The following is a 24,222-nucleotide window of genomic DNA, read 5'->3' on the forward strand; positions in this document are numbered from 1 at the left end:
GGCTACAGAGGTTTTAGAGTTGACTTTACTGCTCTGGTCACTGATGAGTCATCCATGCTTGAGTAAAGTCATGTTCGCTACTCCTACGTACCATGCCGGGTCCACATGAGTCCACATGAATCATGCTGAGTCCACCTCTTGAAGTGGTCTCGGGCACAGTTCCCCGGTATGGTACGCCTGCATTTATGCTGATGAAATGGATCTGGACTTAGGGGTCAAGTGTTCTGGGGTCTGTAAAGGAGGAGCTGCTCCGTATTTCTGCTGAATGTGTGTCAGACATGTTTGTTATAATCTTTAAGGCCCACCTCTGAGCTCTGGCCTTTAGTCCTCATGAATGGAACGTGAGCTCCTGCTGAGAACGTCTCTCTTCTCCGTATGGGTCAGAATATAAAGCTGAGTAAAGCAGAGTTAAACTGACATCCTTACTGACATAAACTGCTGTATTTATGAGGCCAATCAGAGAAAATAAAGCCAGTTTAAAGCTTCATCTATCATGTTAAACCACAGCAGTCAGAGACGGATGTGCAGGATTGATTTAAAGCTCCCCTGAGGTCACAGACTTCCAGACGCAGACAAAATTTAGATCAACTCCAGAAACAAGGACCTATAGAGGCGGCCATGTTTGTCTACATCTATATGACGCTTAAAACAACAAACATTTCCTTTATTTTAATAATGTATGGCTCAGATTTGGCCCCAGGACAAAAGTCATGTGTCTCCTTTAGAGAACACGCATGACTGGACCCCAGGAGAAGATAAACAGCTTTATTATAACTCTACATAGGAATAATGTGCTTTTATTTGCATGTTTGAAGTTTGGTTAAGCCGCGTTTATTCACAGAGCAGAAGAAGGATGATGTGATGATGTTAGTTCCTCTCTGCGTTCATCTGTTCTCGTCTCTCCAGCTCCATCAGTCCTGAAAATAAATCCCCTCTGATCAGAAACCACAGTCTGACCATCGCTCCATCACTCAGCTCTCTGCAGCTGCTCTGAGAGTTTTCTAATCAAAGCAGAGAAACCACAGTCAGCTGCAGACTCACTCAGCCTGCAGGACAGCCACACATGGAAAACCCTTTATTACAGAGGGCAGTGAACGCACCATCACCAGCTGAGGGGAAGTAGATGTCAGCTTTGGAGATTTAGAAAGTTTAAATTAACATTTGATCACATTTGTGGCATGAGGCTGACATCCTACAGTACAGTACAATAACTGGAAACCTGGTCACCGAGCCAGCGAGAAACGCTCCAACGATGAGACGTCAGAGACGCAGTAATCAGTGAGAGAGACGGGAAATAAATGTAGAGGGTCCAGGATCATTTAATAGGGTTAGGGTTAGTATTAATATTATTGAATATGTATTTATTAATGCATGCATTCAAATATTTATCATAGCAGTGGTGTGGGGCCCTAATGAGGCCCCTGTCTCCTCATCTTATTATAGCAGTGGTGTAGGGGCCCTAATGAGGCCCCTGTCTCCTCATCTTATTATAGCAGTGGCGTGGGGGCCCTAATGCAGTTATGTAGGGACCCTAATGAGGCCCCTGTCTCCTCATCTTATTATAGCAGTGACGTAGGGACCCTAATGAGGCCCCTGTCTCCTTGTCTTATTATAGCAGTTATGTAGGGACCCTAATGAGGCCCCTGTCTCCTCATCTTATTATAGCAGTGACGTAGGGACCCTAATGAGGCCCCTGTCTCCTTGTCTTATTATAGCAGTTATGTAGGGACCCTAATGAGGCCCCTGTCTCCTCATCTTATTATAGCAGTGGCGTGGGGGCCCTAATGAGGCCCCTGTTTCCTCATCTTATTATAGCAGTGGCGTAGGGGCCCTAATGAGGCCCCTGTTTCCTCATCTTATTATAGCAGTGGTGTAGGGACCCTAATGAGGCCCCTGTTTCCTCATCTTATTATAGCAGTGGTGTAGAGGCCCTAATGAGGCCCCTGTCTCCTCGTCTTATTATAGCAGTGGTGTAGGGGCCCTAATGAGGCCCCTGTCTCCTCATCTTATTATAGCAGTGGTGTAGGGACCCTAATGAGGCCCCTGTCTCCTCATCTTATTATAGCAGTGGTGTAGGGACCCTAATGAGGCCCCTGTCTCCTTGTCTTATTATAGCAGTGGCGTGGGGGCCCTAATGCAGTGGTGTAGGGACCCTAATGAGGCCCCTGTTTCCTCATCTTATTATAGCAGTGGCGTAGGGGCCCTAATGAGGCCCCTGTTTCCTCATCTTATTATAGCAGTGGCGTGGGGGCCCTAATGCAGTGGTGTAGGGACCCTAATGAGGCCCCTGTTTCCTCATCTTATTATAGCAGTGGTGTAGGGGCCCTAATGAGGCCCCTGTCTCCTCATCTTATTATAGCAGTGGTGTAGGGGCCCTAATGAGGCCCCTGTCTCCTCATCTTATTATAGCAGTGGTGTAGGGACCCTAATGAGGCCCCTGTCTCCTCATCTTATTATAGCAGTGGTGTAGGGGCCCTAATGAGGCCCCTGTCTCCTCATCTTATTATAGCAGTGGTGTAGGGGCCCTAATGAGGCCCCTGTCTCCTCATCTTATTATAGCAGTGGTGTAGGGACCCTAATGAGGCCCCTGTCTCCTCATCTTATTATAGCAGTGGCATAGGGGCCCTAATGAGGCCCCTGTCTCCTCATCTTATTATAGCAGTGGCATAGGGGCCCTAATGAGGCCCCTGTCTCCTTGTCTTATTATAGCAGTGGCGTGGGGGCCCTAATGAGGCCCCTGTTTCCTCATCTTATTATAGCAGTGGTGTAGGGGCCCTAATGAGGCCCCTGTCTCCTCATCTTATTATAGCAGTGGTGTAGGGGCCCTAACGCAGTGACGTAGGGGCCCCTAATGAAAGGTTGGCCCCCACTCTAAAGGCTCTGACGTGTTCTCTGCAGATTACAGACATGAGAATGAACATGTGATCTCTCTCAGGTCTACTGTGGATAAACACGCACTGATGGGAAGTCCAGAGACGGCGAGCTCATGTGTCGGAGGCGTGGCTGATCAGAGGTCAGCTCCAACAGCTGAGGGTTAATGAGGAGGGTTCAGGTCGCAGACCGCAGAGCCACACGGTGATGGAGGCTGGAGAATCAGTTTACATGTCAGAGACCAAGCGGAGCTGCTTTTAGTCTTTAGGGTCGGTTCATTAGGTTTGATTCTGCTGCTCCAGATGAGTTTGAGACTCAGAAACAGGAACAGGACGTGTTTAGATTTCCTGCAGATGCTTTTAGGATGAAGTTTGGGTGGAGTGAAGAGCTGCTGTGGTTGAAATGAGGGTTAAAATAAAACAGCAGAAAGAGAAACCGAATCACTGTAAAGGTCAGGAAGTGTTTGCAGTGATTCCCTTTGAGCTGTTGTTTTTGTGGAAAAGAGAGAGCGAGTGCAGAGGCTCAGTTTCTGTTTGGCTTTTGTCTTTTCATGGTTTCAGTTTTCAGAGAGGAACGGCGGCTTTATTTAGAAAGGTTCGAACAAAGAGGTCTGCAACGGCGAAGAAGAGCTTTCTAGAGTGAACTAGATCTACCTCTGGAGGTTTCATGCATTTGGGAGGTATTAATCAATCGATTCATCAGGTCTCTGGAAAATCTAGATCAAGGGTGTCAAACTCAAGGCCCGGGGGCCAAATCTGGCCCGTGGTACAGTGAAACCCGGCCCCCAAGATCATATCCTATTCTTATTATAACTGGCCCTAAAATATGAGGTCTGCAGATTTCCTCCAGTATAAAAATGTAAACTTAACCTTGGTATCAAAAATCCTTAAGTCATAGAAATGTGAAAAATATAAAAAGTAAAAATAATTAGATTTTTAAAAAAATGGGAAATTATATTTTGACCTTTTACAACTATTATTTGGACGTTTTTTAGCTCATATTTAGGCTTTTTCAATTTATTATTGTTTAGAAATTTTTGATCTCATTTTTTGACTTTGTCAATTATTTGGACTTTTGTCAAATATTTTAGCTTTTTCTATTTGTAATTGACTTTTTATCTCATATTTTGACCTTTTAAATGTATAATTTTGACTTTTTATCTCATATTTTGAACTTTTAAATGTATAATTTTGACTTTTTATCTCATATTTTGACCTTTTAAATGTATAATTTTGACTTTTTATCTCATATTTTGACCTTTTAAATGTATAATTTTGACTTTTTATCTCATATTTTGAACTTTTAAATGTATAATTTTGACTTTTTATCTCATATTTTGACCTTTTGGGTTCACAATTTTAAATTTAAAGTCATATTTTGGCCTTATTTTGGATTGTGGCTTTCTTTTTAATATATTTTTCTTTTAAAAGCATTATAGTAACATTTCATTTTGTGTTTTGACCTTTTGCACTAATATGTTTGACTTTTTATCTCAGATTTTGAGCCTTTTAACTCCTCATTTTGGCTTTTTAAATCTCAAAATCATTTATCATCATTGATAGTTTTTTCCCAATAATGTATTACTGTGAAAATGAGGTTGACTGTTTGGTTTAATGTGGACCCTTTTAGACTCTCAGGTTAGACCTTAATCCAGAATCCGGCTCAGGCTTTGCTTGGTTGGTTAAAAGAAAAGTGGTGGGAAACGCAGCATAATTTAGGTCAGATAATACTTTGTTGATCTGCAGAGGGGAATTCTAGCATTGCAGCAGTAGAGGGGGGTAAAATAGAAAGGATTCATATAAAAATATGCAACAAAATTCAACTAAAAATGTTAAATAAAACAGAAGGTATAAACAGCTGGAATTCTGTGCAGTAATTAAGGGGTCACCAGCTCCTTTCTCTGCCTCGACTCAGACCCACAGTAAAAACACACATGCATTTAAGAGAGTGTGCAGTGAAGAGCAAAGATGAACTCCTTTAGATCGATGTCCAGCGTTCCTGCAGTAAGAAGGATGTCTTTGCTGTGCGTCTCTGCATAGATGGGGGCTGAGATCAGCTGCATTACGGCTCATTTAGTGAAAAGGATTATGACCGAGGCAGCGATTACCTGGATGATAACGGCTCTGACAACAATCTGACTCATGTGTTGTTTGACACACAGATATTAGATTACAGCTGTCTGTGTTTGGACTGAAAGAGCAGCACAATGAAGGCTGAACAGGAGATCTTCAGTGAAAAGAAAAAGATTTTAGAGGCTTTAAAGCTGCAAACCTGTGCAGAGAAACGTGTCCATCTAAACTCATCTTCCTCTTCCTCTTCCTCCCTCAGCCTGTGACAGCGAGCACTGGGGCCCCCACTGCAGTAACCGCTGTCAGTGTAAGAACGGAGCGCTGTGCAACCCCATCACCGGAGCCTGCATCTGCACGCCGGGCTTCAGAGGCTGGCGCTGTGAGAACCAGTGCGAGCTGGGCACCTACGGCGCCGGCTGCCAGCAGAAGTGTCAGTGCCAGAACGGAGCCGCCTGTCACCATGTGACCGGGGAGTGCAAGTGCTCGCCAGGATACACGGGAGCTTTGTGAGTACTGTTTGAGGCTCAGCTTCCTGCAGAGACGGTGGAGGTTCATGCCTGGAGAGAAACTCTGGCTTTTCTTTAATACCACTCAGCTTTAATGATGGGGGATGTAAAACTCTTTCTTTTGTCATCATCAACTCTGATGGATCTCTGCCAGCGGAGGAGATATGCTCTGATTTGTGTTTTTGCAGAAATATTCAGTGTGGTGCTTCTGTGCTGACCTGCATCATTGTGAGCTCTACTTGTGCATCATTGCGTCTCTCTGCAGAACTGCATCCAAACACGCCTCAGTAGGGGGTTTATGCCAGTTCCTGGTCCTGTCACCACATTTCCTTCTTGTTTGTGAACATGAAACCATAGCAACATTCTGTTGGAGCTGTAGCAGATAAATATTGATCACCAGTAGATAATACCGCAGCTATTGTTAATAAGAACAGAGAGGAGATGGAAAGTGCAGTCAGCACACTGATGCACAAGTATGTGGTTCTCACAGTGACACGGAGCTACAGCAAAGACTGATGAGAAGAATAAAGCAGGCATGAATCAGGCTGGAGGTCCAAATATCTATTAACCTGTGCATGCAGAGATCTGATCTGATGGAGCCATTAAACCTAACAACATATGCTGCAGCATAGATTCAGCACAGGTTTCTAAATCAGGCAGCAACAAGAGAGAGAGACTCGCAGCATTCATGTTGCACATAAAGCTACTGTGACCTCGGTGACTGAGCACTTCCTGTTTCCTTCTCCTTGCAGCTGTGAAGACCTTTGTCCTCCAGGTAAACACGGTCAGCAGTGCGAGGAGAGATGTCCGTGTCAGAACGGAGGAGTGTGTCATCATGTGACCGGGGAGTGCTCCTGTCCTGCAGGATGGATGGTAAACACACCTTATACTGGACCTCTGAGCTCTTTAGACCAGGGACCGGGGCTGCATGGAGCTGGATGTGTGACAGTTTTACCATGATGTACACCAGGAAGTTAAATTTTCCTATATTCTACATTCATCTCATGGAAATTGAACATTTCAAGAACATTTGGAAGATAACAGCTCACAGCTCACAGAAATCAAAAACCCACTATCTCTAAATATTAGAATATTGTGGCAAAGTCCAAAAAGAAAAGGTTTCCTGAGCTCTCTCTGGTTCAGGAACCACAGCCAGCATCATTTGAAGACTGCTGACTCCCTTCTCGAGGAGGGTAAGCCACAGAAGGTCACTGCTGAAGGGAGGCTGTTCTCAGTCTTTGTTAAAGCATGTTTATGGAAAGTTGACTGAAAGTGTGGTAAGAAAAGGAGACCAGCCAACAGAGCAGGGATGAGCTCAGCCTACAGAGGACTGTCAAACAGAGGTAGTCCTTTAATACCTTCAGGATCGCCGGCGCTCCCAGTGTATTTCTATTTTTAACCCCGGGTAAAACTGCAACCAAATGAGATAGAGCAAAAATTCTTTTTGCATAAAAACCAGAGGAGTAACACTAACATATCTCACATTAACCGTGTCCCAGAGTTCTGTTTCCTTCCAGAAATATCCCTCCTTCTTTTGCAGAAATGTCAAAAAAGTGCACACATCAAAAACGATATACTATAATATGATTGGCCGCTGCCTTTCACAGCACTTCTTAGTTTACGTGTATGTGATGACGTATGATGATGCTTTGTCTGCACTAAATCTATGGCGTTGTTTTCTTACAGGTCACGAGTCGCACTTGTTATTGTTTCAGCAGGGACTTCTGCAGACATGTGTGCTCTAAAGCAGGGATGTCAGACTCACTCACAGCAGGGGCTTTTGAATTTGGGTCTAACCTAAGGGCCTAACAGGGTCAGGATTTAACCACTGACTGTCAACCTAAATAATTTTGAGATTAAAAGGTCAACATGATAAGTTAAAAACTCAAAATCTGAGATGAAAAGTCAAACTTAGAATTTTTAAGGTAAAAACATGACATTTGAAGTCAAAATAATGTTTTTAAAAGGCAAAATATGAGATTAAATACTGAAACCATGAGTTTTAACAGTCAAAATATGACTTTTATTTTTATTCTTTACTTTTTCTAATTTTTTGACTCAACAAGGATTTTATAAATCATCCCGGTTAAGTTTACAGTTTTATACTGGAGGAAGTCTGCAGACCTCATACTGGTGGGCCAGATAGAATAAGAATATCATATGATCTTGAGGGCCAGGTATAACTGCAGCACGGGTCGGATTTTGGCCCCCGGGCCATGAGTTTGACACCCCTGCTCTAAAGTAACTGGCACACTTTGAGATTTGACTGCACTGCTGTGCATAGTTTATTTTTATAAACATGCTGTCTTTTTGAGCCTTTATCATCGTTTTTACCTCCTATGGTCGCTCATAAAGGGTTAAAGAAATAGGGGAGCTTCACAATGACTGGACTCAGGCTGGCGTGGAGGATCTGGGTGTTAAGGCCGCTACGGTACCTCACACATTTACAGATAATGAGCAGAAACAGAGGAGAGCCATGATCAGTGTGTGAGAGGGAGAAACTCCTTTAACAGTGATGATAAAGTCTAAACAGACAGATAGAAAGGCGCCGGCCTCCTGAGGTCATGATGAGACAGCGGCTCTGTGAACTCATGCCAAGAAGAAGAGTTCATGTATGAGGATACGGCCTCCACCATGACTTCATCTCTGTTTAATGCTCATGTTTGCATCCATGTATAAAAGCTGCCCACATGACTGACTCGCTGTCTCTGTGTGTTTTTGTCGCTGTGCAGGGTACAGTGTGCGGGCAGCCGTGTCCCCAGGGCAGATTTGGACCCAACTGTTCCCAGGAATGTCAGTGCCACAACAACGGCTTCTGTGTGTCGTCATCGGGACAGTGCCTGTGCAGCCCGGGGTACACGGGAGAGCGGTAAGAAAACCCAGCAGCACTTAGAAGTGTCAGCGTTGTTTTCAAGGCCCTTCATCACAAAGAAGGTGGGGATTTTCCTAAAACATCAGCTGATCCTGCAGACCCAGATCCAAACACCTAACATCAATAAACCTCACTGAAGTGGTGTCAGATCCTAAAAGTCGATTAGAGTTTAGAGCTACAGTGACCAGGCCCGACGCCACGGGTCCGCCTGAGGGTCCTGGTCCTGTTTGTTTGGGATCTGGGTGCTTCTTGTGATTTCAGGACTCTGTGGAGAAAGATTAGGATCTGTAGATGTGACTAATGCATGGTTCATGATCTCAAACAAACAAAATCCCCTTTTAGACATCCAACAGTTTCAACTCAATATAAAAACAGATTTACAGTGAAATAGACTGTTTTAGAACGAGAGCAGGGAAATATTTCACATCCGTCTGGGTAACACCCGTAGATGGTGTTTGGGGAGGGCAGAACCCTGGACAAACCTCCTGTCTGTCACATTCATAATGGGCCAATCAGAGTGGCAGGACTTAATGACGTAGTGAGCATGTGCAGCTCTGGTAGATAGACTACAGAACATGAGCTCAACAGGCAGATGATGTTTACTAACGGTGGAGCCAGTCAGTCCCATAAGGACCCACCGTAACCCAGGAGTCACGTGACCTTTAAATGTCCTGTAAGACAGGAGTTCTCAACCTTATCAGCCCGCGACCCCCAAAATAAAGGTGCCAGAGACCGGGGACCCCCAACTGTACCTGAAGGTGGCTGAACAGCCATGAACATTCAAGAACAGTCATGTGGAGACGAGGCCGTCCATTAGGGGGGATGGATGGGAGAGCTCTCTGGAGTCCAGCCAAACTGGGGGCCAGCAAAATCACGGTCCACTGTGAAGTTAAGCTTTTGGTTTATATTTAACCTGAATAATAACCACTCTGATCAAAAAAGCAAATTTTAATTCATTTGTGTAGTAAGAAGCCTTCTTAAAATGTATCTTTTTGTTAAAAACAGAATTAAAATGGGTTAAAATAGCTAAAATGGGTTAATAATGCAAAAAAAATGGTGGTAAAGGTGGTGAAATTAGATTTTAAAAGTAGCAAAAATGGGTTAGAAATGCCAAAAATTAGATAAAAGTGGCAAAAAACATAACTAAAAAAATGGCAAAAATGTCTAAAAGTGGCAAAAGGGGATTCAAAAGTGGACGAAATGGGGTTAAAGTGGCAAAAATAGGTGGAAATTTGGTGAAATCAGATGAAAATTGATATAAATTGCCAAAAAAGGGTTGAAATGGTCAGAAACTGGCACAAATGGGCATATCAAATTGTGAAATGTGGCTTAAAAAGTGTTAAAAGGGGTTAATAGTGGCAATTATGTGTCAACATAGCCAGCAGTAGACAGAGAGATGCAAGATTTGGTTTAGAAGTGGCAAAAACAGGTGGAAAAAGGTGGAAAGGGTTTAAAACAGACCAAAAAATGGGTTTTAGTTTGGTAAAATTGGTATAAAGTTTCAACAGTGTAATTCTAAAATGTTCTTAGGCTTTTAAGGCATCTGGAGACCCCCTCTCAGTGTCTCGCAACCCCAAATGGGGTCCCGACCCTAACGTTGAGAACCACTGCTGTAAGAGACCTTGCATAACTTTTTTCTTGACTTTAACTAATAAAGTCCCTGATGGAAACACACTGCACATTCATGTGATTGGCTGAATAATTTAAAAGTGGAAAAAGTGGCCCAACTTTTAAAAGCAACAGTGAAAAGGGTTCAAATGAGGCAAAAATGGGATTAAAATGGCAACAAAAAAAAATTATACGAATGCAACAAGAGAAAAAATGTGAAGAAAAACTGTGAAAAGTGATTAAAAGCGACAAAAATGGGTTGAAGAGGCAAAAAAACAGGTAAAAAAAGACAGATAAACTTGTAAAAACAGTTGAAAAACTTGCAAAAATGAGTTCAAAGTGGGGAAAAAAATGGCTAAAAGTAAAATACAGTTGCAGAATGTTTTTTAAATAGGCAAAAATGGGGTAAAGTGGCAAAAATGACTCAGAAATGCAAGAAGGGTGCCAAAAAGTGGCATAAATGAACAGAAACAGTGATAAAAAAGGGTTAAAAAGCCCCTATTTCGGTGATCCAGCACACGTGTATTGATGCCATCAATAAATCCTGACTGTGGAGGGACATTCACCAGGTTTTGTGTTGAGAAAAGCCCCTGAAAATGATTTTTGTTGTTAAATCTAATTGATTTTGACTTGTGCTGTATTATTTTTCCAATGATAGATGATAATAAATTTACCAGAAAAGTCCTACCTGATATATAAGTAACACTTCCTATCCTTGACATTAGAGTTAGGTGTGTTTTTAAAGTCAGAAATGTGTTGTACATGCTCTACTGAGTCTGTGGAATGCCCTGCCATCATTTTGCTATGAGGAGAAATGGGTGTGGGCTCTAATGGGTTAAACTGTTGCTGAAGAAGAGCAGAAACATCTTCTCCACCAGGAAAGTCTTCCTCATTAATTCTTCACTCTTTGCTCTGATTAAACTCCTGCTACAGCTGCATCCATGCTAACTGGCCGCCATTGTTTGCAGGCTTGCAGCCACTACAGCTAAACCACCCTGACTGGTCCAGTAATATTTTCAGACCAGATGAAAACATTTCTGTTTGCAGCTTTGAAAGGTGGATCAGGCAGACATGAATCTGGACAGTGCTTCAGCTTTGCAAGGTTACCAATCAAATGTATGCTTGAATTTATAAATGCAAAACGATGCACGGGTGACAGCAAGCATTAATGTGTTAATCAGGATGCTCTCATGGTCCACATTTATTGCATTACATTTTTAAATCTCACTCCTTATAGCGCTGCAGTAGTTAGGTCTCTGCTGTGGGGCCAAGTGGCGACCTCTAGTGTTTAAAAATGGAACCAAAGAGCTGCAGCTCCTCTCTCATGCTGGCAACACACTACAGGATTTTAAACCCGATTCAGAGCCAGATTGCCTCCCCTGATGATCGTGGGGTGTTTCCCCAGTGGAGGCTTGTTGTTGTAAATGATTATTTGTCTGAATCATCCTCACATGTGTGTTTTCAACATGATGGTTTCTCTGCTCCAAGTTGCGCCATAGCCTCCCAGACTCGTCTAGCGTCATCTACATGTGCTTTCAAAGGATTTAAGAAAAGAAATAGTTTGAAGTTGTCGTCATGTCTGCTGTCTCTCACTTTTTTAACATCACTTGAGATTTGAAATGTCTAGTATGTAGCCTGTCATACAATATTACTGATCATTCAGTAAACGCTTTTGTCCAAGGGGAATGTCCATGTCCTCTAGAGGCTGTCTGCAAAATCAGCAGTAGTCACATCCACAGCCCATGTTCAAAGATCCATTTATACACCAGAATAAACATGTTTCAGTCAGGAACACTCGTCAAACGTTTGACTATTTTATTCAAAAGCATTCTTTGACTTTCAGGGAGTGCAAGGCCCATTTATGACAATGTGTACTGAGAATTGAAAAGGTAGCTCAGAAGCTATTAATCCATAGTAGCATGGATCTGAATATGAGGGTGCAACAACCTTCATGCTATAAAGGAGGAGGCTGGGGTGGAGGAGGTGGAGCTTAAATCTATAAAGGAGGAGGCTGGGGTGGAGGAGGTGAAGCTTAAATCTATAAAGGAGGAGGCTGGGGTGGAGGAGGTGAAGCTTAAATCTATAAAGGAGGAGGCTGGGGTGGAGGAGGTGGAGCTTAAATCTATAAAGGAGGACGCTGGGGTGGAGGAGGTGAAGCTTGATGCTATAAAGGAGGAGGCTGGGGTGGAGGAGGTGAAGCTTGATGCTATAAAGGAGGAGGCAGGGGTGGAGGAGGTGGAGCTTAAATCTATAAAGGAGGAGGCTGGGGTGGAGGAGGTGGAGCTTAAATCTATAAAGGAGGACGCTGGGGTGGAGGAGGTGAAGCTTGATGCTATAAAGGAGGAGGCTGGGGTGGAGGAGGTGAAGCTTGATGCTATAAAGGAGGAGGCAGGGGTGGAGGAGGTGGAGCTTAAATCTATAAAGGAGGAGGCTGGGGTGGAGGAGGTGAAGTTTTAGTCTATAAAGGAGGAGGCTGGGGTGGAGGAGGTGGAGCTTTTATCTATAAAGGAGGAGGCTGGGGTGGAGGAGGTGAAGTTTTAGTCTGTAAAGGAGGAGGCTGGGGTGGAGGAGGTGAAGGTTTAGTCTATAAAGGAGGAGGCTGGGGTGGAGGAGGTGAAGCTTTAGTCTATAAAGGAGGAGGCTGGGGTGGAGGAGGTGAAGCTTAAATCTATAAAGGAGGAGGCTGGGGTGGAGGAGGTGAAGCTTTAGTCTATAAAGGAGGAGGCTGGGGTGGAGGAGGTGAAGCTTAAATCTATAAAGGAGGAGGCTGGGGTTTAGGAGGTGAAGCTTTAGTCTATTAAGGAGGAGGCTGGGGTGGAGGAGGTGGAGCTTTAGTCTATAAAGGAGGAGGCTGGGGTGGAGGAGGTGAAACTTAAATCTATAAAGGAGGAGGCTGGGGTGGAGGAGGTGGAGCTTTAGTCTATAAAGGAGGAGGCTGGGGTGGAGGAGGTGGAGCTTTAGTCTATAAAGGAGGAGGCTGGGGTGGAGGAGGTGAAGCTTAAATCTATAAAGGAGGAGGCTGGGGTGGAGGAGGTGAAGCTTAAATCTATAAAGGAGGAGGCTGGGGTGGAGGAGGTGGAGCTTTAGTCTATAAAGGAGGAGGCTGGGGTGGAGGAGGTGGAGCTTTAGTCTATAAAGGAGGAGGCTGGGGTGGAGGAGGTGAAGCTTAAATCTATGAAGGAGGAGGCTGGGGTGGAGGAGGTGGAGCTTTAGTCTATAAAGGAGGAGGCTGGGGTGGAGGAGGTGAAGCTTGATGCTATAAAGGAGGAGGCTGGGGTGGAGGAGGTGGAGCTTTAGTCTATAAAGGAGGAGGCTGGGGTGGAGGAGGTGGAGCTTTAGTCTATAAAGGAGGAGGCTGGGGTGGAGGAGGTGAAGCTTGATGCTATAAAGGAGATTGTCTCAGATAATAGAACTGATGTTTAGGTCATATGTGGTTTATGATTGGTCAGTGGGGCATGCCAAAATATATGAGGGCCAAATCCTGACCACAGTTTGTCATACCTTCAAAACTGGAGGGAGTTTCTCCTTAGGATCAGTTCCTTAAGTGAGGAACTTGTTCCCGAAAACAGTGGGGATAATCTAGTTGAAGGTCTGGCTTTGAGATGAAGCAGACACGGTTTGGTCTGGATTTGGACCGGCATTCACCCCTGAATGTGGGTCACATCTTCGATGTTTATTAGCCCAGATCTGAACCAGAGGAAATCTGCTATCAGGGAGCAGTTCTTAGACATGGTGCCCAGGATTATGATCACACTAATCAACAAGCTGGACATCTTAGTGCTCAGATCCAGGCCTGGGTCCTTTATTCATGCTCCACCTATAGACAGGCCGGAGCAGTGACAGGGGAGGATTTTTACCAGCCATCAGGTTAAGATTCAAACCCCACAAAACAGAGAACTGGTCAGCAGCTGCAGCTGAATTCATAAACTGTCTTTAAAGAAAGTTTGTTTTATTTGTTTCTGATCCAGGAGGAGGAAAGTGGGAGTTTGTGCAGCCCAGTAACAGAAATCCTGGAAGTCCTGCCTCGCGTCGTCCTCGTTTGACCTGATTATCATCCTGAATCGAACAAAGAGCATCCATGAAATCCTCTGTTTCTGCTCTGACTGCTCCACATCCTACAGAGAGAGAGCAGACTCCATGTTTTCTCAGACAGATCTCAGCGCCGTGCTCAGCTGCACACACGTATAATTAAGAACATGGGCGAGAGCACACATATACTTAGAGCGAGTCAGGAATAGACCGTCAGCGCGCTCTGAGACCAGAAAATAAAGGTTTGAGGGAAGCCAAACCAAAGTGTAGCCTACTGGGAACTGGGCCGGCCAAGCCACACCCGAACCCACCGGAATCCATCAACACCAGGCTCACACTAGACCGGGGCAGAGATGCTGCTGAGTGGGAGAGCTGGGCAGGAATGTGTAGCATCAAAGAAACGCTCCATTCACACCACTGTCAGCTGGATCAGGCTGTAATAATGCTTCTGTTGTGGTGTCTGATGTGGGTGGTTGAAGATTTCGATGCTGATTGTTGATTTCTGCTCTGCTTCTTAAGCCATCTCCCCTGACTAACTGATTGGACAGGATGTTATTTGTTCTGTCCTCTAATCATTTGGCTCCATCCTCGTGCTCTGAGCTGCAGGGTCGCCTTAAAACCAGAGTGTTTTATCAGCTCAGATGATTTAAGAACAGCATCAAAGATCATTTGATATGTGAATGTGTAGAGGACGTGACGCTGTGATGACCATGGCGTTAACGTAAAACTTTGCACCAAAATCCTGTTTGTTCTGACAACGAAAGAAACATTAATTCAGTCCAGGGGGGATAATGAGGAAACATTAGGAACAGTAACACAACCACAATAGTGAACAGAAGTGTGAAGGTTCATTAAGGTGACAGTTTGGTACTTACTACCTATTAATGCGTAAATAAACAATGCTACATAGAGAAGTGAGTTTTTCTGATCACCTCTGATTTTAACAATAATCTCTCTCTCTCTTCAGGTGTCAGGACGAGTGTTCAGTCGGTACGTACGGCGCCGGTTGCTCTCAGACGTGTCGCTGTCAAAACAACGCCAAGTGTTACCACACCAACGGGATGTGTCTGTGCGAGCCGGGATACACCGGGGAGACGTGTGACGTCAGGCTGTGTGAGGAGGGACACTACGGTCTTCGCTGTGACAGGAAGTGTCCCTGCTACGTCCATAACACTCGCAGGTACTCACATAAAACAGACCTAAATAACCGTCTCCATGAAGAACAGAGAGGCACCCCCTCCACCCCAGCCTCCTCCTTTAGAGACTAAACCTTCACCTCCTCCACCCCAGCCTCCTCCTTTAGAGACTAAACCTTCACCTCCTCCACCCCAGCCTCCTCCTTTGTAGCATAAAGCTTCACCTCCTCCACCCCAGCCTCCTCCTTTGTAGCATAAAGCTTCACCTCCTCCACCCCAGCCTCCTCCTTTGTAGCATAAAGCTTCACCTCCTCCACCCCAGCCTCCTCCTTTATAGACTAAAGCTCCACCTCCTCCACCCCAGCCTCCTCCTTTATAGATTTAAGCTTCACCTCCTCCAACCCAGCCTCCTCCTTTATAGACTAAAGCTTCACCTCCTCCACCCCAGCCTCCTCCTTTATAGACTAAAGCTTCACCTCCTCCACCCCAGCCTCCTCCTTTATAGACTAAAGCTTCACCTCCTCCACCCCAGCCTCCTCCTTTGTAGCATAAAGCTTCACCTCCTCCACCCCAGCCTCCTCCTTTGTAGCATAAAGCTTCACCTCCTCCACCCCAGCCTCCTCCTTTGTAGCATAAAGCTTCACCTCCTCCACCCCAGCCTCCTCCTTTAGAGACTAAAGCTTCACCTCCTCCACCCCAGCCTCCTCCTTTGTAGCATAAAGCTTCACCTCCTCCACCCCAGCCTCCTCCTTTAGAGACTAAAGCTTCACCTCCTCCACCCCAGCCTCCTTCTTTAGAGACTAAAGCTTCACCTCCTCCACCCCAGCCTCCTCCTTTATAGACTAAAGCTTCACCTCCTCCACCCCAGCCTCCTCCTTTATAGACTAAAGCTTCACCTCCTCCACCCCAGCCTCCTTCTTTAGAGACTAAAGCTTCACCTCCTCCACCCCAGCCTCCTCCTTTAGAGACTAAAGCTTCACCTCCTCCACCCCAGCCTCCTCCTTTATAGCATAAATCTTGTTGCCTCCTCATATTCAGATTCATGCTACTATAGATTAAAATTGATTGTATTCAGTACACATTGTCATGAATGTTTCTATCCATATGGGGGTTTCTAGCCATGCCTGCCCTGTAAAGTCAAAGCTGCATCTTCAGAGCAGAGTCTGCTCCACAGAGTAAAACTGTAGATCCATCAGGCAGTAAAATAATAAAAAAGAGAGCTCCTGACTGAAAGGTCTGAATGTTTAACAGCAGAACTAAAGACAGAAAGAACTGATAGGAAAATAAAACTATAAGAAAGGACAGAAGCGCTAAGAAGGGGTAGAGGCCAAAGCTGTGTGGGAGTAAACAACCAGGCTGATGAGGTTTTCATGTGTTGTCTTTCTGTTAGCAGACAGCTGACAGCGTTAGCCGTTAGCGTAGCACAGCTGTAGGTGCATGTGTTTCTGCAGAGAGCGGCCGTTTGTCTCCGTTCAATGTGAGCTCTGTGTTAGACCGAGCAGCTGTCACTCAATCAGAGCCACGCCCACACCGGCGTGTCTGCAGATTGTTCTAAGACTGCTGGAGGGAAAGAGAGAAAAACATCAACGCTGACAGAGACTCAGGAAAACGACGGAGTCTGCTTGACCACTGATATTCAGGTTTAGGTCAGTATTCTAGGGATGCAGCACATTTTTCAGTAAAATAACCGTTCTTTTACTAGAGTCTAACTTAAGCCAATAGATCAAATAATCACTGCAGATTTATGAATGTAAAGTTCAAGAACGCCAGTTTTACAGCCGTAGAGAACATCTCTGATCATTTTCATGTGAACTGGTATAAAGCAGACATAAAGCCTTTATCAGATAAATCATTATGTAACCTGATCTAACATGAACATTTAGCATCATTTTTCTACAGCTACACTCTGTCTGTGCCCCGTTAGTGATGAGGTCTAATGGAAGGGTTATAAAATCATGTTTAAAAGGATCTTTATTCCTAAAAACTCTCTCCGTTATTTATGAAGACGTCTTTATGAGTTAAGAACAGATTAACAGGAAACTGAAGCCTTAGGGCCTGTTTACTGGAGCTGCTGGGTCAGAACTAATTCACTTTAATAGTGGAACATGGAAAGGTCTTTAGAAGGTTCATAAGAGCTGATCCTCCAAGATCCTAAACATTCATTTACAACCCAAACTCCAAAAAAGCTGGGACATCAAAACAGAAGTCGATGATTGTCAAATCTCATAAACCATATTTACTCACAGAAGAACAGAAACAACAGGTCAGAGGTCAAACTGAGACATTTAAACATTTCAGGAAAATATTAGCTGAATCTGATGGCAGCAACACATCTCAGAAAAGTTGGGACAGGTCCGTGTTTACAGCTTCTCTTTAACAACAGGCTGTAAACGTCTAGAAGTGAGGAGACCAGCTGATGGGAGAGGAATGTTGTCCCATTCTTGTCTGATGGAGGACTCTAGCTGCTCAACAGTCCTGGGTCTTCTTTGTTTTCTGTTGGTGAAAGGTCTGGACTGCAGGCAGACCAGTTCAGGACCTGGACTCTTCTCCTGTGAAGCCATGCTGTTGTGATGGATGTGGTCTGTGGTTTAGCATGGTCTTACTGACAGAGATGTTGTCTGGATGGGAGCATATGTGTCTCTAAAAGCTCTCTCTACTTCCCAGCATTGATAGTTCCTTTCCAGATGTTAGAGCTGCCCACGCCATAGGCACTAATGCAACCCCATACCATCAGAGATGCAGGCTTTAGACCTGAGCCAGGAGAACAAGCTGGATGCTCCCTCTCCTCTTTAGTCCACAGGACACGGCGTCTGTGGTTTCCTCTGACCACAGAACAGTTTTCCATGTTTCCTCTGACCACAGAACAGTTTTCCATGTTTCCTCAGTCCATGTTAAATGAGCTTTGGTCCAGAGAAGATGGACCACGGTGTTTCTGGATCCTGTTCACATCTGGCTTCTTCTCTCCATGATCAGCTTTAACTGTCATTGGTGGATGGCACGGCCAACTGTGTTGACAGACGATGATTTCTGGAATGTTCCTGAGCCCATGCAGGGATTTCACTACAGAATCATGCCTGTTTTTAATGCAGTGGCCCCTGAGGGCCCCTTCAGCCTTGTCCCTTGCTCTCAGAGATTTCTCCAGATTCTCTCAATCTTTGATGATATTATGGACTGTAGATGGAGGGAGATTCAAAGTCTGAGGAAGATTTTTCTGAAATTGTTCCACAATTTTTAGGCTTACTTCCTCTTAGATTAGTGAACCTCTGCCCATCTTTACTTCTGAGAGACTCCGCCTCTCTAAAATGCTCCTTTTATACCCAGTCATGTGACTGACCTGTTGATAATTAACCTTTTTATTGCAGGGTTAGGGTTAGAAGACCCAGGACTGTTGAGCAGCTAGAATCCTACATCAGACAAGAATGGGACAACATTCCTCTCCCATCAGCATTATAGAGAAATAACAAACCTGCAGCATGATTTTAATCCCTGTAACTGTGATGTTTTCTGTCTTGTCTGCAGCTGCCATCCGATGTCAGGAGAGTGCACGTGTAAACCGGGCTGGTCCGGTCTGTACTGTAATGAGACGTGCACGCCGGGGTTCTACGGCGAGGCGTGCCAGCAGGTGTGTCAGTGTCAGAATGGAGCCGACTGCCACAGCGTGAGCGGGGAGTGTATCTGTGCCCCAGGATTCACGGTAAACAGAAAATCATATAAACAGCTCAGTCAGTGCATTAAGATGTGAAACTCAGGAGTACGTCTTTATTTCTAACACAGTCAGGAGAATGTTGTTTAATCCTGAGGCTCTGGGCTTCATTTAGAGAGTTTACTGTCAGGTTTACTGTCAGAAACATCCAGAAGATCATCTTTAGTTTACAATCATCTGAATCTACTGTGTTTACTCAGTTTAACCTCTAAGAGGAGCTGCCAGTCAAACACAGCTCTTCAGCACCATCTAGTGGCCGCAGCTGTAAAGACAGGAGCATCCTCTTAAACAGAGCCTAAAAACTCCTAACAAACTGTGATATAAACATGTAATATTAATTAATAATTATCTATGAAAGAATCAGAATTAATCTGTACATTTTAATGCAACAATCTGTGAATTAAATATATAACAGTCTCCACTCTTCCTGGAAGAAAGGTACTAGATAGGGTTTTTTGACTGTTTTGCAAACAAAGATTTTCTGCTGAGATTTTTTCCTTCATGTTCATTTTTTACATCGAAAGAGAAGGACATCTGTGCATGCAATCATTTTCTAAGCTCAACAGCATCACTAAAGAAGAAGAAAACCTGCTGGAGTCTGCTATCAAAGAGTTCAGACTGCAGAGAAATCGCACAGGAAGCTTCTTCTGCAGGTTAAATGAGAACCTGAAGATTCACATAAACCCTGTTCCCAATTAAAACTTCTCCAAGTATTACTCTTAACCCCAGCCTCGAACAGATCCTCTGTAGTCCTAGCTGAAAGATCAGCCATCCTGGAAACAGAATATCTCCTTTAATCTGTTTGATTCTTTTAAACCAGACCAGCAGGATAAAGCTTTAACATTTATTTAAAATGAGAATGATCCTGTTATCTTCTTTGCTGTTTGGGACCAATCATTTCAGATGTTCCCTGCTGAATTCGTCACTTTTTCTCCGGTGGTTTTCCTCAGGGTCCACGATGTTCGGTCCCGTGTCCCGCAGGAACGTACGGCGTGAACTGTTCGTCTGTCTGTGACTGTAAGAACGGGGCTCAGTGCTCACCTGTGGACGGATCCTGCTCCTGTAAACCAGGTGAGCTCAGGAGGGAGGAGCTAACGGCAAACATGCAGTCCTGAACGGTTCTAGAACATTTCTCACTGTTCTTCACGGTGGGACACTTCCCTAGTGGGACGGGGGCAGGAGGTGACACGTGAGGTTAAAGGACGGGTAAATACGATCCCCTTTATGGCAGCAGAATTTGATTTCTGTCTTTATTCCAGAGCTGCAGGTACTCTGACTAGACTAAAGGAGGCTGTCATCCTGACACTGATGACTCTAAAGATGTCCGCCTCTCTAAATCATCACTCCTGTCTGAACAGAGGATCGGAAAACTAAAATACGAGTTCGATCTTAGGGGTGTGTAAAGTCCAGTGAGGTTTCAGCAAACAGACTCAGAGATAACTCAAACTAAAGCTGGTTTATTATGATCCGGATTCCTGCCCCGCCCTCTCCTGGTGATTCTACTGTCCCCGTCAGAGTCCATCTCTGACCCGCTGGACTCCTCTGACCTTCAGGAGAAAAACGCCTGTCTCTGAGGTTTTACCTCTGGAACGGCATGGACAGATTCACAGTAAAGTTTTGACCTTTGACCCTGTCCTCTTGTCCCAGGCTGGCACGGCGTGGACTGCTCCATCAACTGTCCCAGCGGTACCTGGGGTCTGGGCTGTAACCTCACCTGTCTGTGCCTGAACGGCGGCGCCTGTAACGCCCTGGACGGTCAGTGTACCTGTGCTGCAGGGTGGAGGGGCGAGCGCTGTGAGCTGCACTGTCAGGTGAGACGCCGTCTCACGTCTACTTTTGAACGTTTATTTCATCTCTGAGTAAATGTTTCTGAGGACAGAGATGCCTATGTCATCCTCTTAACGAGACGTAATGAATGTTAGAGGGCGCCGTAGATAATCCTGGTCCTCCTCCTCAGGACGGGACGTACGGTCTGGACTGTAGAGAGCGGTGTGACTGCAGCCACGCTGACGGATGTCATCACTCCACCGGTCACTGCAGATGTCTGGCCGGATGGACCGGTGAGGATTTAAGATGGAATTATCATTACGACATGTCAGCAAACGCCGGGACAGTTACGTCGTCTGATTGGTTATCTAATGCATTTATGTACAGTAACTAATGATTGCTTATTGAAGTTTAATATCATCGTTAAAAACAGAACTTCATCCTGACTGGTATTTGCAAACTTTCCTGTTGGTGAGCAGAGAAAGTTTTCTGTTACCATGAGGCCTAATGGCCTTTACCTTTGACCTTTGACCTCCGAAATCTAATCAGTTCAGAATATAAGAATGTCTTGCTCTTGTCTTGGACATGAATGTTATCTGGAACATGACGCTAAATATGAACCGATGCTGTGGATGGTGTGTGTGTGTGTGCAGGTATCCACTGTGACAGTGTGTGTGCCGAGGGCCGCTGGGGGCCAAACTGCTCGGTCCCCTGCAACTGTAAGAACGGAGCATCGTGTTCTCCAGACGACGGAACCTGTGAGTGTGCTCCGGGATTCAGAGGAACCACGTGTCAGCGAAGTGAGTGACCATTAAACACAAAAATAAACATCCCGCTCAGAGGAGTGAGGGATGTATCAGTGCGCTGACCCGTCCCTGTTCCTCCTCCAGTCTGCTCTCCGGGATACTTCGGCCACCGCTGCAGTCAGACGTGTCCTCAGTGCGTCCACAGTAACGGACCGTGCCACCACGTCTCTGGACAGTGCGACTGCCTGCCCGGGTTCAAGGGGACGCTGTGCAACGAGGGTGAGTCCGCCTGCAGCACGTGCAGAGATTTAGCATGTTTGCATGAAAGCCAAAGCTTCAGGAAAGAAACTTCTCTGACTGTAACATCTCAGGATGAAAAACAGTCACGTTTTTTCATGCATGGCGTCTGAAATTAAAGATAGAGTACATGTGGACTTGTCTGCTTTAAAAATGATTAAATGATGTATTTGTTTTATGCCCAGTATGTCCCAGCGGTCGCTTTGGTAAAAACTGCGCCTGGAGCTGCAGTTGCACCAACAACGGCACGTGTAATCCCATCGACGGCTCCTGCCAGTGCTACCCCGGCTGGATCGGCAGTGACTGCTCCCAGCGTGAGTCAAACCACCAATCAGACGTGTTTTATTAAACTCTACGACATTCAGCAGTGAATAATTCTCCTGTCTGCTGCAGCGTGTCCTCCAGGTCAGTGGGGTCCAAACTGCATCCACACGTGTAACTGTCACAACGGAGCGTACTGCAGCGCCTACGATGGAGAGTGTAAATGCACGCCAGGATGGACGGGACTCTACTGCACCCAGCGTCAGTCTCTGTTTCCCTCTAGTTCCACCAGGGTTGACTTTAAAAGCATGCTGTGGTTCCACTTCTAACATTCAGATTCAGAAAATGTAGAATGGTCGATAATCATCTTGGGTGTGGCTAAACAGACAATGCAAACATTATTTTTATTTATACATGTGAGTAGAAATGAAGAAGTTTAGTTATATTTGAATTAGAATATAATTTAGGGAATAAGATAAAAAGAAATCCTAGGATGTTAGCGCAGTTAAGATATTTAGTATATTAGGGCAGGTTGTGATTATTTCACACACTTTTCATTCTTCATGTGTTGATAATTGTGTTCATGTATACGGCATGAATTTTGGCATCGCTGTGTATTTTTATTTGATCGTCTTATTTCCAGCTCAGCTCCTGCAGAAAGTCTAAAATACTCTGTTCACAAGCAAAAGTTACACTCATGCTGTTAAGAGCAAAAAATGCCCCATTGAAACCCAAACTGACATTTTTGGTCTCACTGCCATTAAAGCATAAAATATGCATTTTATTATATCTGGTAATCAATCTGGGCTTTTGTCATGGAATTGATTACTTTTATTACTCTCCACCAGATGGCGATATTTTGACCATATTTGGCATACGGAGATAAACATGCAAAAAATTATAAAACAATAATTTTTTATAATAAAATCAATGATAATATTAATAATAATAAAGAATGAAAAACAGTGGTTCTGTTCATCATTGGCATATCCCAGACTGTAATAATTCAACAGAAAAAAAATTACTTTGCATGTAGAATGTTGAAAATAATTCACTTTTCTGGGTTTATTTCTCTGAAAAACACAGAGACATCATGACAAAAAAAACCTGGCATTCAAAGGGTTAAAATATTCGAAAATTAATGAATATTCAATGTCAATAATTGTGTCAGTTGTAGGTTAAAAAAATGCTCAATGAAAGTAAAATAAAATACTAATGTATAATATTTTTATAGCTACTGTATGAATAATGCTTTTTTTTGCACTTACCAGCCTGAGTGGGACTAATATTAAAACAATCCCTATGGGTTAAAAAAATGACATACAGAGGCGTTTTCCCTTATAAAAAGCCTAAAAAACACGAAAAGACACCATCAATCAATCAGAGGAGCTGATGAAAAAGGACATCACGGGAAGAAAACGCTGATTTTGTCAAGAAAAAAAGCTCTTGAAAGAAGGATTAAAAATGAAAAAAGACTTTGCAGAAAGCAAATTGTTAAAAACAACTAAAACACCTCTGTGGCTGCGTACTATCTACTTTTCACATAAAATTTTCACTCCTTTTTTGTACATTTTTATCTTTATATGATTCATAAAATTTAGTGGAAGTTAAAGATGTGGCAGAACTAGAAAAAAGTTTGAGTTTATAACGTGCTGTGTGGCGTCCTCCTGCAGGCTGTCCGCTGGGTTTCTTTGGTAAAGACTGCTCTCAGATCTGCCAGTGCAGAAACGGCGCCGACTGCGACCACATCTCAGGACAGTGCACGTGCCGGACGGGATTCATGGGACGACACTGTGAACAGAGTAGATATCTTCATTTACTCATCCTTTTATTTAAATGACTTTTGACTTTGTGCTCCTTTTGATGCTTTCTGACTGAAACCGTCCCAGAGAACAGGGTCTCTTCTAGCTCCGTACCACAGTGCAGGGCCCTCAGATCAGATCCCTCAGACCAGCGAGATCCTGAATGACCTCTGGAACAAAACGACCCGCTTTTGGATGATCTATTCAGAATAGAGGATCTCCTGTTGGAGACAGAAACATGGTCCCTCTGGGGTTTTTGTAGACCTCCCTGAGCTGAAACCAGATTCTGTAACAGCATGAAAGGTGGCGCTATTGAGGCAATTCCTGAGGGCTGTTTTTTAAAACTATATTTTAGGTGTGCGTCTATTTTCACAGCAATCAGTGCCGGTCTAACGCCCCAAAAACAGGCGAGAGTGGGAGAAAACAACAGGACCCTCAGGGTGCAGGGGTCCCTACTAAAGAAACACTGTCTAATACTGTACTCTGTTAACTTTGGCTGTTTCATCATGTAGAGACGCTGATCCCTGTCCAGAACAGTCATTCTATGCTAAACTC

The 24,222-nt window shown here is 44.4% G+C and overlaps 1 protein-coding gene across 3 annotated transcripts in view; it reads left to right on the forward strand.

Moving 5' to 3' along the window:
- megf10 (multiple EGF-like-domains 10) overlaps positions 1 to 24,222 on the forward strand; it is a 74,717-nt gene that overhangs the window by 41,341 nt on the left and 9,154 nt on the right. For all 3 annotated transcript variants that reach the window (XM_041811083.1, XM_041811085.1, XM_041811084.1), the window contains exons 6-18: positions 5,200 to 5,446; positions 6,199 to 6,319; positions 8,179 to 8,315; positions 14,923 to 15,135; positions 18,611 to 18,785; positions 19,745 to 19,865; positions 20,442 to 20,605; positions 20,752 to 20,854; positions 21,215 to 21,361; positions 21,452 to 21,586; positions 21,790 to 21,918; positions 21,998 to 22,126; positions 23,539 to 23,667. In XM_041811083.1, the coding sequence (XP_041667017.1) occupies positions 5,200 to 5,446; positions 6,199 to 6,319; positions 8,179 to 8,315; positions 14,923 to 15,135; positions 18,611 to 18,785; positions 19,745 to 19,865; positions 20,442 to 20,605; positions 20,752 to 20,854; positions 21,215 to 21,361; positions 21,452 to 21,586; positions 21,790 to 21,918; positions 21,998 to 22,126; positions 23,539 to 23,667 (1,950 nt within the window). The remainder of the gene's footprint in view (positions 1 to 5,199; positions 5,447 to 6,198; positions 6,320 to 8,178; positions 8,316 to 14,922; positions 15,136 to 18,610; positions 18,786 to 19,744; positions 19,866 to 20,441; positions 20,606 to 20,751; positions 20,855 to 21,214; positions 21,362 to 21,451; positions 21,587 to 21,789; positions 21,919 to 21,997; positions 22,127 to 23,538; positions 23,668 to 24,222) is intronic.

This window comes from Cheilinus undulatus, linkage group 17, assembly GCF_018320785.1.
Source record: "Cheilinus undulatus linkage group 17, ASM1832078v1, whole genome shotgun sequence".
NCBI classification, from domain to species: Eukaryota; Metazoa; Chordata; class Actinopteri; order Labriformes; family Labridae; genus Cheilinus; species Cheilinus undulatus.